Raw genomic sequence first — 11,807 nt, forward strand, 5'->3', positions numbered from 1 at the left:
TACAGTGCTACAGAAGAGGTCATTAACAGAAGATGGACATCCCAGAGAGGCTCTATTAAGCTGTGATGTCTGTCACACTCTCTCGTCACGATTTGCCAGTTCAACAACGACGCCTTAGCTGTGTCTGTGTGAGAGTGGAGGACTCTAAAAAGGGGTTTAATTATTAAAAACAAAGTTATTGTTATTATTATATAAGAATATTAAAAGCAACTTCTGAAAACGTCTGAAAGAAAAACAAACAAGGAGACGAGTTAACAAAACGAGAGCACCGTTAAAAACCCGCAGAGTGCAGAAGACGACTCAAGGGAAAGACAGAACCGATTACGTAAAAAGACTTTCTGAAGAGGAAGGTTGTCAGTCTGGGTTGGAAAGCGCTCAGGAAAGCTGGCTCTCTAATATCCTTTAGGATCGACTTCCAGGGCTTTGGGGCGCAGCAGGAGAAGGCCCCGTCACCTCCTGAGTGCAATCGAGCTGGGGGGACAGACAGCGGACCAGAATCAGACGAATGAAACCCTCCCACTTCTGTGAGACCGACGATGAGGTAATGCATCCCCACAGTGTGGTGTGAAAAGCCCTGCGCAAACTGAGTCATTCTTCAATATGCAGTATTTTTAACCTTAACCCGTTCAAAAACCAACGTCGAGGCCCTCAGCGGTTTAGAGGAAAGGGACGGGGGAGGGGGGGATTCTGAGTTACTGGTGCAGATGGCAGAAATGGAAAGCTAAGACATGAAAGAGCTTCTCTGGAAAACGTTTCGCACATACCTTAAAAAAAATGAAGCATCTTCATTGTCCGTCTGCTTTTACCGCCAATAGATTTTTAAAATCCGCTATTTATGTGTATGCATCAAAACCTAATATAGTCTCTGAGGATCAAAGATGCATATTTTTTTCAGACTTTTATTCTGTGTTTTCACTACCGGTACGTTTCTCTATTACACGTTGATAGTTTTGCTTTGAACGTTACATTTTGAATGATCTGTTATTCAATCGGCTTAGCTAGCTGACGTCCCAACAAGACAGCTGGGTGCTTGCTCTGACCGAGCGGAATATTCAGTGCATGGTCAAGAAGTCTTTTATCCCCGGAGATCAACTCTTCTGGGGCTCAGGTGTCTGTGTCCATATCTTGATTCTAACTTAGCCTCTGCTTAATAAAGTGGAAAAGTGAATAACTGAAACCCATCCATCAAATTCCATGGTTAGTCATAAAAGAACAATTTCTATGTTGATTCAGTACTCTGCCTTGCAGAGTAGATGCACAAAGATAGAGACCTGCCTGGTACTGACAGCTGTGAAATGGGAAGTGGAAAAAACGTTCTTCAAATAAAAAGGGAAGTTGTGTCACTCTTAAGCGGTATCAAGACCCTTCTGCCACAAGCGTCTTCTGGGAGTTCCTATCCTCTGCCACAGCGAAATACAATATATTGTGAAGACATGACCCATATATAGAATCGCGGGAAATACGAAGAGTCATGCATGTCACCGAAGTGAGAGGGCTGTTCCTGACACAATACAAGTACGAAAATAACAAATTAAAATAGCGCCTATACACCTTTGTCTACGTTATAAAGTGAAAATCTGAAACGTCACCTTGCTTTAAATCGGAGCGTTAGTGAAATCTATCTGGATACGAACAGATGTATCGAATAGGAACGAATGAAAGACAGGGTATCAGCAGATCAGCGTTTTTTTGTTTAAAATCAGAAGCTACAAATCCAGTTAATGAATTTTTATAGACAGTGAAATATATAAAAAATATTAACAATAAATGACATTATGTTTCTCAACAACAGTTATATTATTTTCATGTGTAAATGACTCACACTCACTGTATACATTGCACCTCATGGTGGCCATATGACATACAGTACTTGCTTTAGAGAGCTTGAGTATCTGATGGCGTAACTGACTGAGGTGTGGGGGATAGACAGTGACAACACCGATACCGGCTCTGGCAGTGAAGCAGGATGGAGGCCTGCACAGGCGCTGGTGATGGAGTCTCCCAGCGGGCAACACTGCCACTGTCTTGGTATGTTCAAAGCTGAGGAGAAGCCCCATTGGCTGCCCGCTCCTATACAGCTGTCCAGACTGAACAAGAGTGGGTATTTCCCACTTAAATATTGTTGGTTACAAGATCTTATTAAAGGTGAAAAAAGGTCTGACGTGATTTGTCTTGATTTCAGCCTTTACATCTACAAAAGCTGCCAGTCCAGGGGGGAGAAGCAGAATTCCATCCAGCTATCTATGTGTTTGCATGATTTGGTGTCTTCCTGGTACCCAGCAGCCATATCGCCCTGCGACTCCCAGCTGGCAGCCCCACTGGAGCTCAGCAGGTGTGAGCCTGGCCAGTACCTGGATGGGAGACCTCCTGGGAAACACTAAGGTTGCTGCAGGAAGAGGTGTGAGTGGGGCCAGTAGCACTGAGAAGAATGTCTTCTGAGCGGGCTGATGCAGTGAACTCTGACCTCTGACATATTACAACTTCTAAAGTATCATATAAAAGGCCAAAGGAAACATGTGTTTCTGCTGGGCTCCAGCAGTGCAGTGTGGCTGTTTTGGAAACTCCTGGATTCAAAGACATTTTCAACCTCTCCCTGTCCCCCGTCTGTGGTTCCTATATGCACAAAAAAACAAACAAACAAGGCAACATGCTTTTACTATTGTATATTGTAAAATATTTACAGTACTTGCCAGCCACTTCTATTGACTCTTGTCTTCATCTCTCCTTACACTGAGAGAACAAGCATGAGTGAGAATTCCAGTGTACACCTCACAAAAGGCAAATGAACTTTGAACTTGAACTGAATTCTCATCTGCTTATATGATGTGTGATATTGTCTTCTCCTGTCCAAGAGCTGTACTAAATGCCTTGAGGAGCTTGTTTTACATGTAAACATTAGCTTATAAATGGATTGTTATTTATTTTGCAGATCTATTGTAGAGCGTTACTCTTTCTCAGCCACATCACAGATCCACTGACGTTAAACTGTAATTGCCTTGCAAACAGCGAAAACCCTTGGGTTCTGGAAAAAAGCCACTTTAATGATGTAACACAGCTACAGGACACATGACGTATACATGCGATGAATTCGGAAATGTTGCGTCAGACCATAACGATTTTCAAGCCTATAGAATAATGCACACTTTTTCATTTTTGCTCTTATTTAAAAATAATATACCGTAATCTAAATATCCATTTAAGGTCCGTTTTAATTTTGTTTTATTTAATGTGATTGTAAACGAACAGGTTACGTATTTTGCAAATGCATAGCATCACGTTCCAAAGCAGACAGCATTTAGCACGCCCACTTGACATGCGCAGCGCAGCATAACATCTGACATGACTCAGGAGATTTCGCCGAGGTTTTCTGTCAGATATCCTGTGTGACAGAGGTGTGGGGCATGTATTGTTTGTGTGGGCAGGGGTTTGTAGAAATGTAGAACTGACCTGCAGCTACAATGCAATAGAACAATGCAACATTCTTGTGGTCGTCCTGACGTCCTAGCTTAGTGCGATACACACAAAGTACTGTACGATTTATTCTGACTTCCTGCATTAGAGCGGCACAGCCGATCTGCTCGATGGTCTGATCCTAAACAGAACGGGTGAGCTGTACGTTGAAAATGACACCCGTAATACCCTCATTGTTGGAAAAAGCAGACGCTGTTATATTTGTCATGTATTTAATTTTCGCTGACCTCAAGTTAGGCGGCCAAGACCTGTTGCTTTGTGCTTGCGCGTTGAGGTGCCTTCCACTGTCCCAGTCGAAAAAGCGCATAAGCAAAGTCAGGCACCATTTAGTTGAAAGTAACTGTTGGTGTGCCTTTCCTACTGCTCTGCACATCAGCAGAACCACATCCGCAGCGCGCAAACAAGTACCCGGCGAGATGATGTTTTCTGAAACTCGTCTTGAGGGGCCTGAGCGTTTTCTCTCCCCGCTCTGAGTGAAAGCGCCGGTTCACAAATCGTTATTGGCGCTGGATTAAGAATGGTTCAAGAAGTGATTCTGATTCATCAGAGATGCGTTTCTATTTTCCGACAACCGTGTGATATCATTTCATGCCAAAAAGCTGCTGTTCTAAGGAATCCGAAAGTTTGCCAAAACTGCATGTTTTCTGCTCTGTGTAGCGCTTCATACAAGTCGGAAAATGCAGATGATTCTTCAAGGGCTTTTGGAGAATATAAGGACCGTTGACAGCGATGGAGTGAATCACACCGTCTCTAAAACTGAAAGTCGACATGTCCTGGACTGTGCTGTTGGCAGACATTGCGAACACACTGGCGGCTATTTCAAACCCAGAACACGGCTGCTATTCGGTCTCGCACCATCTGGACTCACACAATATGGACTAGGTAGCGCTGAGCCTGTCACAGTATAAAAGCAGATTTTCCTTTTAAGACATGTTGGAGGAGACGGTTAAATAAATGCAGGACAGGTGAACACTGATGATGATAATAATAATAATAATAATAATAATAATAATAATAATAATAATAATAATAATAATAATAATAATAATATAAATTTTATATCCACAGATTTCCTGTTGTACATTTAGATGCATCATTTTCAAATAATACATCTTCTTCACCTCCGCTAGCATTAGGTGTTATATATTTATGTGAAATGAATGCGTACTTTCTATGTTATTGTGCGTGCTGCGTCCATATTATTAGAGGACACCGATATTATGTAACTTCTATTTAGTACAATATATTTTCCAATGGTTAATGGGTGAAGAACATAACACGTGTAATTTTAGCTGGTCTTAAAAGCTTCCAAACAAAATAGTTCTTCTTTAAACTGGGGATGGTGTCAATTTTTAAATAAATCTTAAATGTGTTCATGGCTGCCAACGTTAAAGCCCCAAAGGTTAAGAAGAGTTCAATATCGCATTATTCTGTTATTCTATTCCCCAGTTAAAGTACCACACAGTACCACGCAGTATACAAGTCAGTTAACAGTATGTTTGAAGGATTTATACTGGTAAACCCCATTGGTCTCTGCCTCGTCTCGTTGTGTTAATAGCAGGATTTAGAAATGATAACTTTCTCGAAAATGTATTTTTGTGGTTTAGGCGATATTTACGTGATGACGACCCCAACAACCAAAATAATATATTTTATAACTGATATCACCACATGTAAAATATCCTAAACTACATAACACATTCTAAATTAATCACAAGCTTTCAGACTTTTCACTTACGTAAACTGTGATATTTTGTAAAACTGCCCAGTATATGATTATATTAAATATGAAAATCTTAAATAGTACGATGTCAAAATTATTCTTAATATTTTAAAGCTCTGTCTGGCATTGATACAAGCAATCAATGTAATAATTAACTGATAAAGGCCTTCTCTTAATGTGTCGGTTTGTTATAACTTGTACAATCGATACAGTACATTAATTATACCGGATACAATTAATTTATTAAAATTATATCCAAGACTCTTTTGATTATGTTACGTTGTTAAATTGACTTTGATTATTTATTTTAAAGAGACACATTCAGCATGTTTTTTTACAGAACGTTAGAGTAAACGTCACTCTGGTTAAAAGTCTGCGGGTTTTAAAATTATTTTATTATAAAACTGCTAGTTATAAAAGCAGATATTTAAAATTGTGTTTTGTTTTTAAATCTGCTTGTTAATTTAATTTGTCTGTTTAACCTTTAAGGTGGAAGCTCTTTGGATCACATAAAACTACATCTAGTTTCTTGGGGGAAAAAACTAAGTGTTAAAACATGGAGGTAGGCATTTAGAAAAACAGACAAATCAACACTTGTTTAAATGGAAAAAAGGATTTAGATTTTGAAAGTCGGCATTAAGTTGTAATGCAACAATATACGTAGAATATCAATACACGGAAAATACATTGTAAGAACACCTACTCTTTTCATACCTGTTTTTCAGGGCAAATACAATTGGAATAAGTATGGAACACGAAAATATAAATTTTGGTGTTCATAAAATAATTCATTGTTTCTCAAGTTTTACAGGCGTGAAGTTTGACTTGTCTGTAACTGGACAAATAAAAAAACAGACTTCTGCGTTTCCATGAGGTAAGAATGTTGTCACCCTCGCTTGGCTGCGAGCCCGCCGTCTTACACTACATTTGGTGGAATCTTTGACTCACGTTGGCTATTTAATAGAATCAGTTCCTAATACTGCAGTTTGTTTATCGTTCCTGTTGTGACACAATGACACTGAAAGGAGTCCTGTGGCTCTGTGTTTTCTTCTGCCTGCCGCAGGTCCGGTCCAGTCCAAGCAGATGCACCTTCAAACAGCGTCTGATTGAAATCAGCCTGCAGCATCTTGATGAGCTGGTGAGACTGGACAGAAATCCATCAAGTTTCGAAACACGGAATCTTTTATTATTTAATGACTTTTTTTTTTGCTCTTCCATTTAAGGGAGAACCTTTCTCTAAACACTGCATCAGAGACAACGTTTTAATTCCTTTTCCAAAGGATGCATACACGACTGCTGTGGATTCGCAGGTGAAGTGGAGTCTTTTCTTGGTGCTGCACGATCTCACCAAAGATAACCTAAACCAGTCGCACTTCAGATCAAAATAAATCGCTCATTCTAATTTTATTTCGTTTGCATGTTGTCACATTTAGCTTTTTTTTTTTTAATTTACACTCAGAGTAAATCTTTGTCTACATTGTAAGTAGTACTGGATGCGAAGGAGAGATGTGCTGTACTTCGTAAATTGGTCTGTTTTGAAACCGCCGGTGAAATTCCAAAAGAAGTTTCTATTAATGTAAATGTCGTGTAGACTCTCGCCCCGATTCTTGGGTTGCATTTCTCCAACTCGAGTTTTGTTTTCTTTGTTTTCCTGTGCGCAGGGAGAAATACAGCTGGTGGTTTATGAAACGCTGAAAAGCATTAACAGCCTTTTTGAGAAGGAAGACACGCCGTCAACATGGAACCAGAGACAACTAGATGACTTTCAGAATATCGTTTTTCGTCAGCATCATGAATTCAAGAGATGTGTAAGTTCCAAAACTTAGCGAAAAGCGTGTTACAAGTTATCTGGCTTTTTTTTTACCCACATAGTGTCTGAGATGACTCGGCAAGTGTGGTTATCACGGCATAAACCCGAAAAAAGGTTAAAAAAAACAGAGAGAAATTGTTCTGAAACATGGACAATTCATGCATTATAATTGTTTTGAAGAGATCTGGGGAGAATTCTGGGCTGTCGTTTCCACAACCTGTCGCATGACTATGAATTCGATAGTCTCTTACCCAACCACCCACGAGGCTACATGCATTTCAAATAACATTTTCTTGAAACACGAAACTTCACCTTTAAAATCCCAAGATTCTACCGAGATGAATGGCCGAACATTATTTGCCCCTCAACTCGCTTTGAAACGCGCATCCCTTTTCATCTCGTCTTTTGAGTGTCTTGAGTAATGTAATGTTGATCAACATTTACTTGCAAATCCCGATCTTGAAAAGTCTCGCTTAAACTTCTGCGCTGTAACGCAGTGACGCTCCACGCAGATCTGATTAACGCTCACGGGTGGCTTGCCTTTTTAAATGTTGGGTGATTGCAGATGAAGAGAAATAAGGGGAGAAAAAGACTCTCCAATTCCTCATCCGGGGACAGGACTGCGCTGGTGAAGATCTACTTTAAGAAAATGCAAAGAGTTCTGGAAGAAAAGGTATCACATTAATCATATTATTGCTGAACTCTGATGGAAAACCTATTTTAAAAATCTATATCTCTGGGTCTATCTAATGTAATTCGTAAATTGTGCGCCTGTTTGGATGTAAGTCATATGATTCGTACGTCTTTGGTGTAATCGATACCAAAGTTTTCAAGTAAACTGTTCAACAAGTGGTTGTTAAAAATACCTTGTTTGTCCTACAGTTAAGCTTTACTGGTTAAAATTACTTTCTGTTTTAAGTAACAAATCATTGTGAATCTCGTTAACTATACTCTTAAATGTAACTTTATTTTGATATATTAATAGTAATTCTAATTTTGTTTTGAATATGTGATCACCTCAAATAAGGCACGTGTACTTTTAGCCCCGAATTGTATTCAGTGCCCTACTTTCTAATTTATTTTTCTTATTTCTTTCAGAATTACAGTTCCTGTGCCTGGGAAGTCATACGAAAAGAACTTAGACAGGTTTTACTAATCATCCTGGACCAATTTTCTGACGGCTTGCTCAATACAAGCAGATGAGAATATTGATCGGCACATGTAATACTCACTGGAATTTGCAGTGAGGTGGTAAATTATTTATTTGAGTAATATGTAAATGTGAAAAGCGTATTATTCAACATAACCGATTCTATTTATATAACTTATTTATTTAAACTATTTATTGAATAACCTGGAATTATTTTATTTTTATAAAAATTATAAAACTGTGGAGTGGTGAAACTGTGAAAATGTATTTCTTACATGCCGGGAATATTTAAAAATGAATAACAAAATTGTTTAGAAAAAGGTCCAACTATTAATGTCAACGAGTCAGTTATTAATCCTTAATAATGGATACATAGTACATTATGTGTTAACCAGTGACAAATATATATATATAAGCAACAATACGTTTTACATGCTAAAGTGAGCCTTCACACAGAGTGACATGAAGCGTTTTTACTTCATTGCATTTAGGCAATTATCACATAACATCTTCGGTTTAGATGCTTGCTGACATCTTCAATCGTATATACGGTTTTTTGTATTTCAACAGGCATATTAAAGCTAGGTTAATAGAGGATAATGCATTTATAACTTGTCTATCGTAGAAAATACTTATCGTAGAGTATTTCATATTCATAATTAAGGGTTAACGAAGTGTTTATTATTGAACGTTATTTTTGAAGTTTGAACCGACTGTTAAGCCAATAAACGCTGGTTTTAAACATGACAGATTCATGTGTCTGGAATATTGAGATATTTCGATAAACCTACCATAACCTGCAAAAGAAGTCGTGTGGCTGACACGTTCTTCCTTCATTTACGGCTCCATAACCTTGATAAGTGGAGCTGGGGCTGAACCGTACAGGTGAAACCGAATGACGTGTTAGTACGGGACAAGGTGCAGAAACGCTCATGCAGGTGAAAAACAATGAAAACGTGCAGGTCAATAAGATAGGGACACCAAAAGCAGACGCTAAATTCGACATTGTCTGGCGCAACACCTGGCAATAAGCTACTCTGAGTTTCGGCTTGACAGTGATTGACTCTCTACAACGATGTTGTAGGCTGATGGATGTAGTCAATCATGCTGACACGAATTAGTTGAGCCTTAAGTTCCCTCGGGTGGAAATGCAGTAACTTCCTTAGCTATATTTCAAATTATCAGTCCCAGTGAATGATCTAGTTAATTACGTATTTTATATTATTTAATATACTTTATAATTCTATAAAGTAATTCTGCAGTCCTGTGATTTCTACTCTTTGTAATAGCATCGCCTCTCGCTGCTTGTTATTTAAAAAAAAAACACTGCACAGTACTTGATCTGTGTCATTTTGCGACCTCTAATTCCTGTTCGGTAGCGACAGGGTAAAAATGCATGACATCTAGTGCTCGGGATTTTTTTTTTTTGCGTTAAGAAATCGAGACAATCGTTGCAAAGCCCAAATAAAGTTTCTTTTTAAAGCTGGTATGTATCTTGGAAGTCAAGCAAATACAGACGAAATGTTACAGGTATGGGGGCTCGTTCACGGAGAAATGTGGGGGCTGTTCTGAGAAAACTGGACCACAGCAGCACCTTTTCAGCCGTGGGTATTAGCTGCATCAGTGTGGTGCTTTATCAGTGTGAGGCGGGTCTGTTGGAATCCCAGACGGTTGAATGGGTCAGCAGGTACCACTCGCAATATTCCATGGACAGGCACACAAACAGACCAGGTGCCTGTGTTGCTTTAAAGTGTCAGATGACTTCTACTTGCAGGGGAAAGTGGGGTTATTAATGCAATTCTAACTGGACTATAAATGCAATTTTAATAGAGTTATAATTGCATTTTAATTAATGAAATAACAGTGGTGCAGTCCTACAAGTAGGGGTATACCTGGATAATAAACTGGAGTGGACTATTAACAATGCCACTTTCTGTACAAGAAAGGTCAGAGCCGACTATTTTCTTAGGAGGCTCAGGTCCTTTGGTGTGTGTGGAACACTGCTACGCGTACCATCTTCTACGCTGTTGTGTGCTGGGGCAGCAGCATCATGGCAAGAGACGTAAATACGCAATAAGCTCATCAAGAAGGCTGGCTCTGTTTTGGGGCTGAATCTTGGCCCCCTGGAGGTGGTGGCGGAGAGGAGAATGCTGGCCAAGCTCACAGCCATCATGAACAACGCCTCTCATCCGCTACATGGGACTATTATTAGACAGCGGAGCACTTTTAGTAACACACTGCTCCAGCTACAGTGCTCAAGGGATCGTTTCCACAGGTCCTTCCTCCCAGCGGCTGTCAGACTGTATAACACTGCCCTAGGCTGGGCCTGTTAGCCCTTCATCTGCTCATCTATCTACGGACACTGCATTAATATACTGTTTATACTGAGGTATTTTCAATCTGTATATATATATATGTGCATTTTGCACATATTTTATGGTCTGACAGTGACTATTAGCACATTTTGCAAACACCTTTTTTCCTATTTTATTTTGTATTCTATATACTTATTTAATTATTCTAAAACTGTAGTTATTTTAATTTTAGTCTATTCTGATGTCTGTTTTGCTTTTCTTGGGCTGGGCTGCGGTAACGCCTCAGTTTCCCTTCGGGATCAATAAAGTCTTATCTTATCAACAACACACTAATGATAATTAAGAGTTTTATTCCCCCAAAAAAGTAACCCTTCATCGCCGTGTTATTTGACACTGCGATGATATGACTGATAATTGATCAATATGACTGATAATTTAGCTTCCACAACAAATACACAAATTCCACCTCAAAGTTTACTGCTGGACAACAAATAAAGAAGTGACAACCGTTGCCCTTTAAATGAGGTTGTGCAAGGGAGACGAACTCCCTTAAAGTACAGAAACTAACAACCATCTTGAAAGACCAAGCCAGCCCGTACACTCCAGGACGAAACCGACGTGTATTGATTCCTTATACTTTGCCTTTAGACCGACAGACAGAGCTGTATGAATCTGTATTATACGGGCAGCGGGAACTTTGATATCAACTCATAGTCTGCATTACATTCGAAAGACCCGCTGGATCACTTTTCTTTCACAATAGTTTCTGCCACTGTGGCGTGGGCGAACGGTAATGGGATTTGCAAACAAAATTAGACTGATAGGCCTACTTGAGAATTACATGTTACATTACAAGTTTCAATATTAAAACGTCGCTGCTACAGCCCTAAAAAAATCTTCATGAAACACAGGAGAAGCCGAGACGACGATTCCATACAAATCACTTCTATGAAAAGAGTTCTTGATCGTTAGTATGGACTGAACATCATCCCTTTAAAGTCCATTGTAATCACAAAATGTTAACAGTCCATTTTACAAGCTTAATATTCTTAATCCTATCCATTATCGCCCCGACGAGTTAGAAATAAAAACTATTGCACATGAAAGACCGAATGATGATGATTTGCGGAACCTTCTCAAGAAGAGAGGTTAAGGAGGATATACTGAGGGTCACGTTACAAAATGAACTTCGAACAAGAGAAAACAGCAGCTTTTACGCTTTAATGTTAGGTTTAAATACTCAGGCTTCACTAACCGCAAACAGCAACGCTAAACAAATCGCTGTAATAACAGCATCACACTACACACCGACAATAAAAACCACGCAGCGCGGATGTT

General features: G+C 39.3%; 1 protein-coding gene across 1 annotated transcript; it reads left to right on the top strand.

Moving 5' to 3' along the window:
• The first annotated feature begins 3,843 nt into the window (after positions 1-3,843).
• LOC148638760 (interferon a3-like) lies at positions 3,844-9,108 on the top strand. Its single transcript, XM_088622963.1, has 5 exons — positions 3,844-6,332; positions 6,418-6,504; positions 6,856-7,002; positions 7,570-7,677; positions 8,103-9,108. Exons 1-5 carry the CDS (start codon positions 6,207-6,209, stop codon positions 8,205-8,207), a joined length of 573 nt encoding a protein of 190 aa, XP_088479089.1. The 5' UTR covers positions 3,844-6,206; the 3' UTR covers positions 8,208-9,108.
• The last annotated feature ends 2,699 nt before the right edge of the window (positions 9,109-11,807 follow it).

This window comes from Lepisosteus platostomus, chromosome 28 (genome assembly GCF_059453375.1).
Source record: "Lepisosteus platostomus isolate fLepPlt1 chromosome 28, fLepPlt1.hap1, whole genome shotgun sequence".
Classification (NCBI taxonomy): Eukaryota; Metazoa; Chordata; class Actinopteri; order Semionotiformes; family Lepisosteidae; genus Lepisosteus; species Lepisosteus platostomus.

What these genes read in the sequence shown, in the direction of transcription:
- LOC148638760 (XM_088622963.1), top strand. Translation starts at nt 6,207, where the DNA reads ATGACACTGAAAGGAGTCCTGTGGCTCTGTGTTTTCTTCTGCCTGCCG. An exon ending in TGCAGCATCTTGATGAGCTG is followed by an intron (nt 6,333 to 6,417) that starts GTGAGACTGGAC and finishes CTTCCATTTAAG; the next exon opens with GGAGAACCTTTCTCTAAACA. An exon ending in CGACTGCTGTGGATTCGCAG is followed by an intron (nt 6,505 to 6,855) that starts GTGAAGTGGAGT and finishes TCCTGTGCGCAG; the next exon opens with GGAGAAATACAGCTGGTGGT.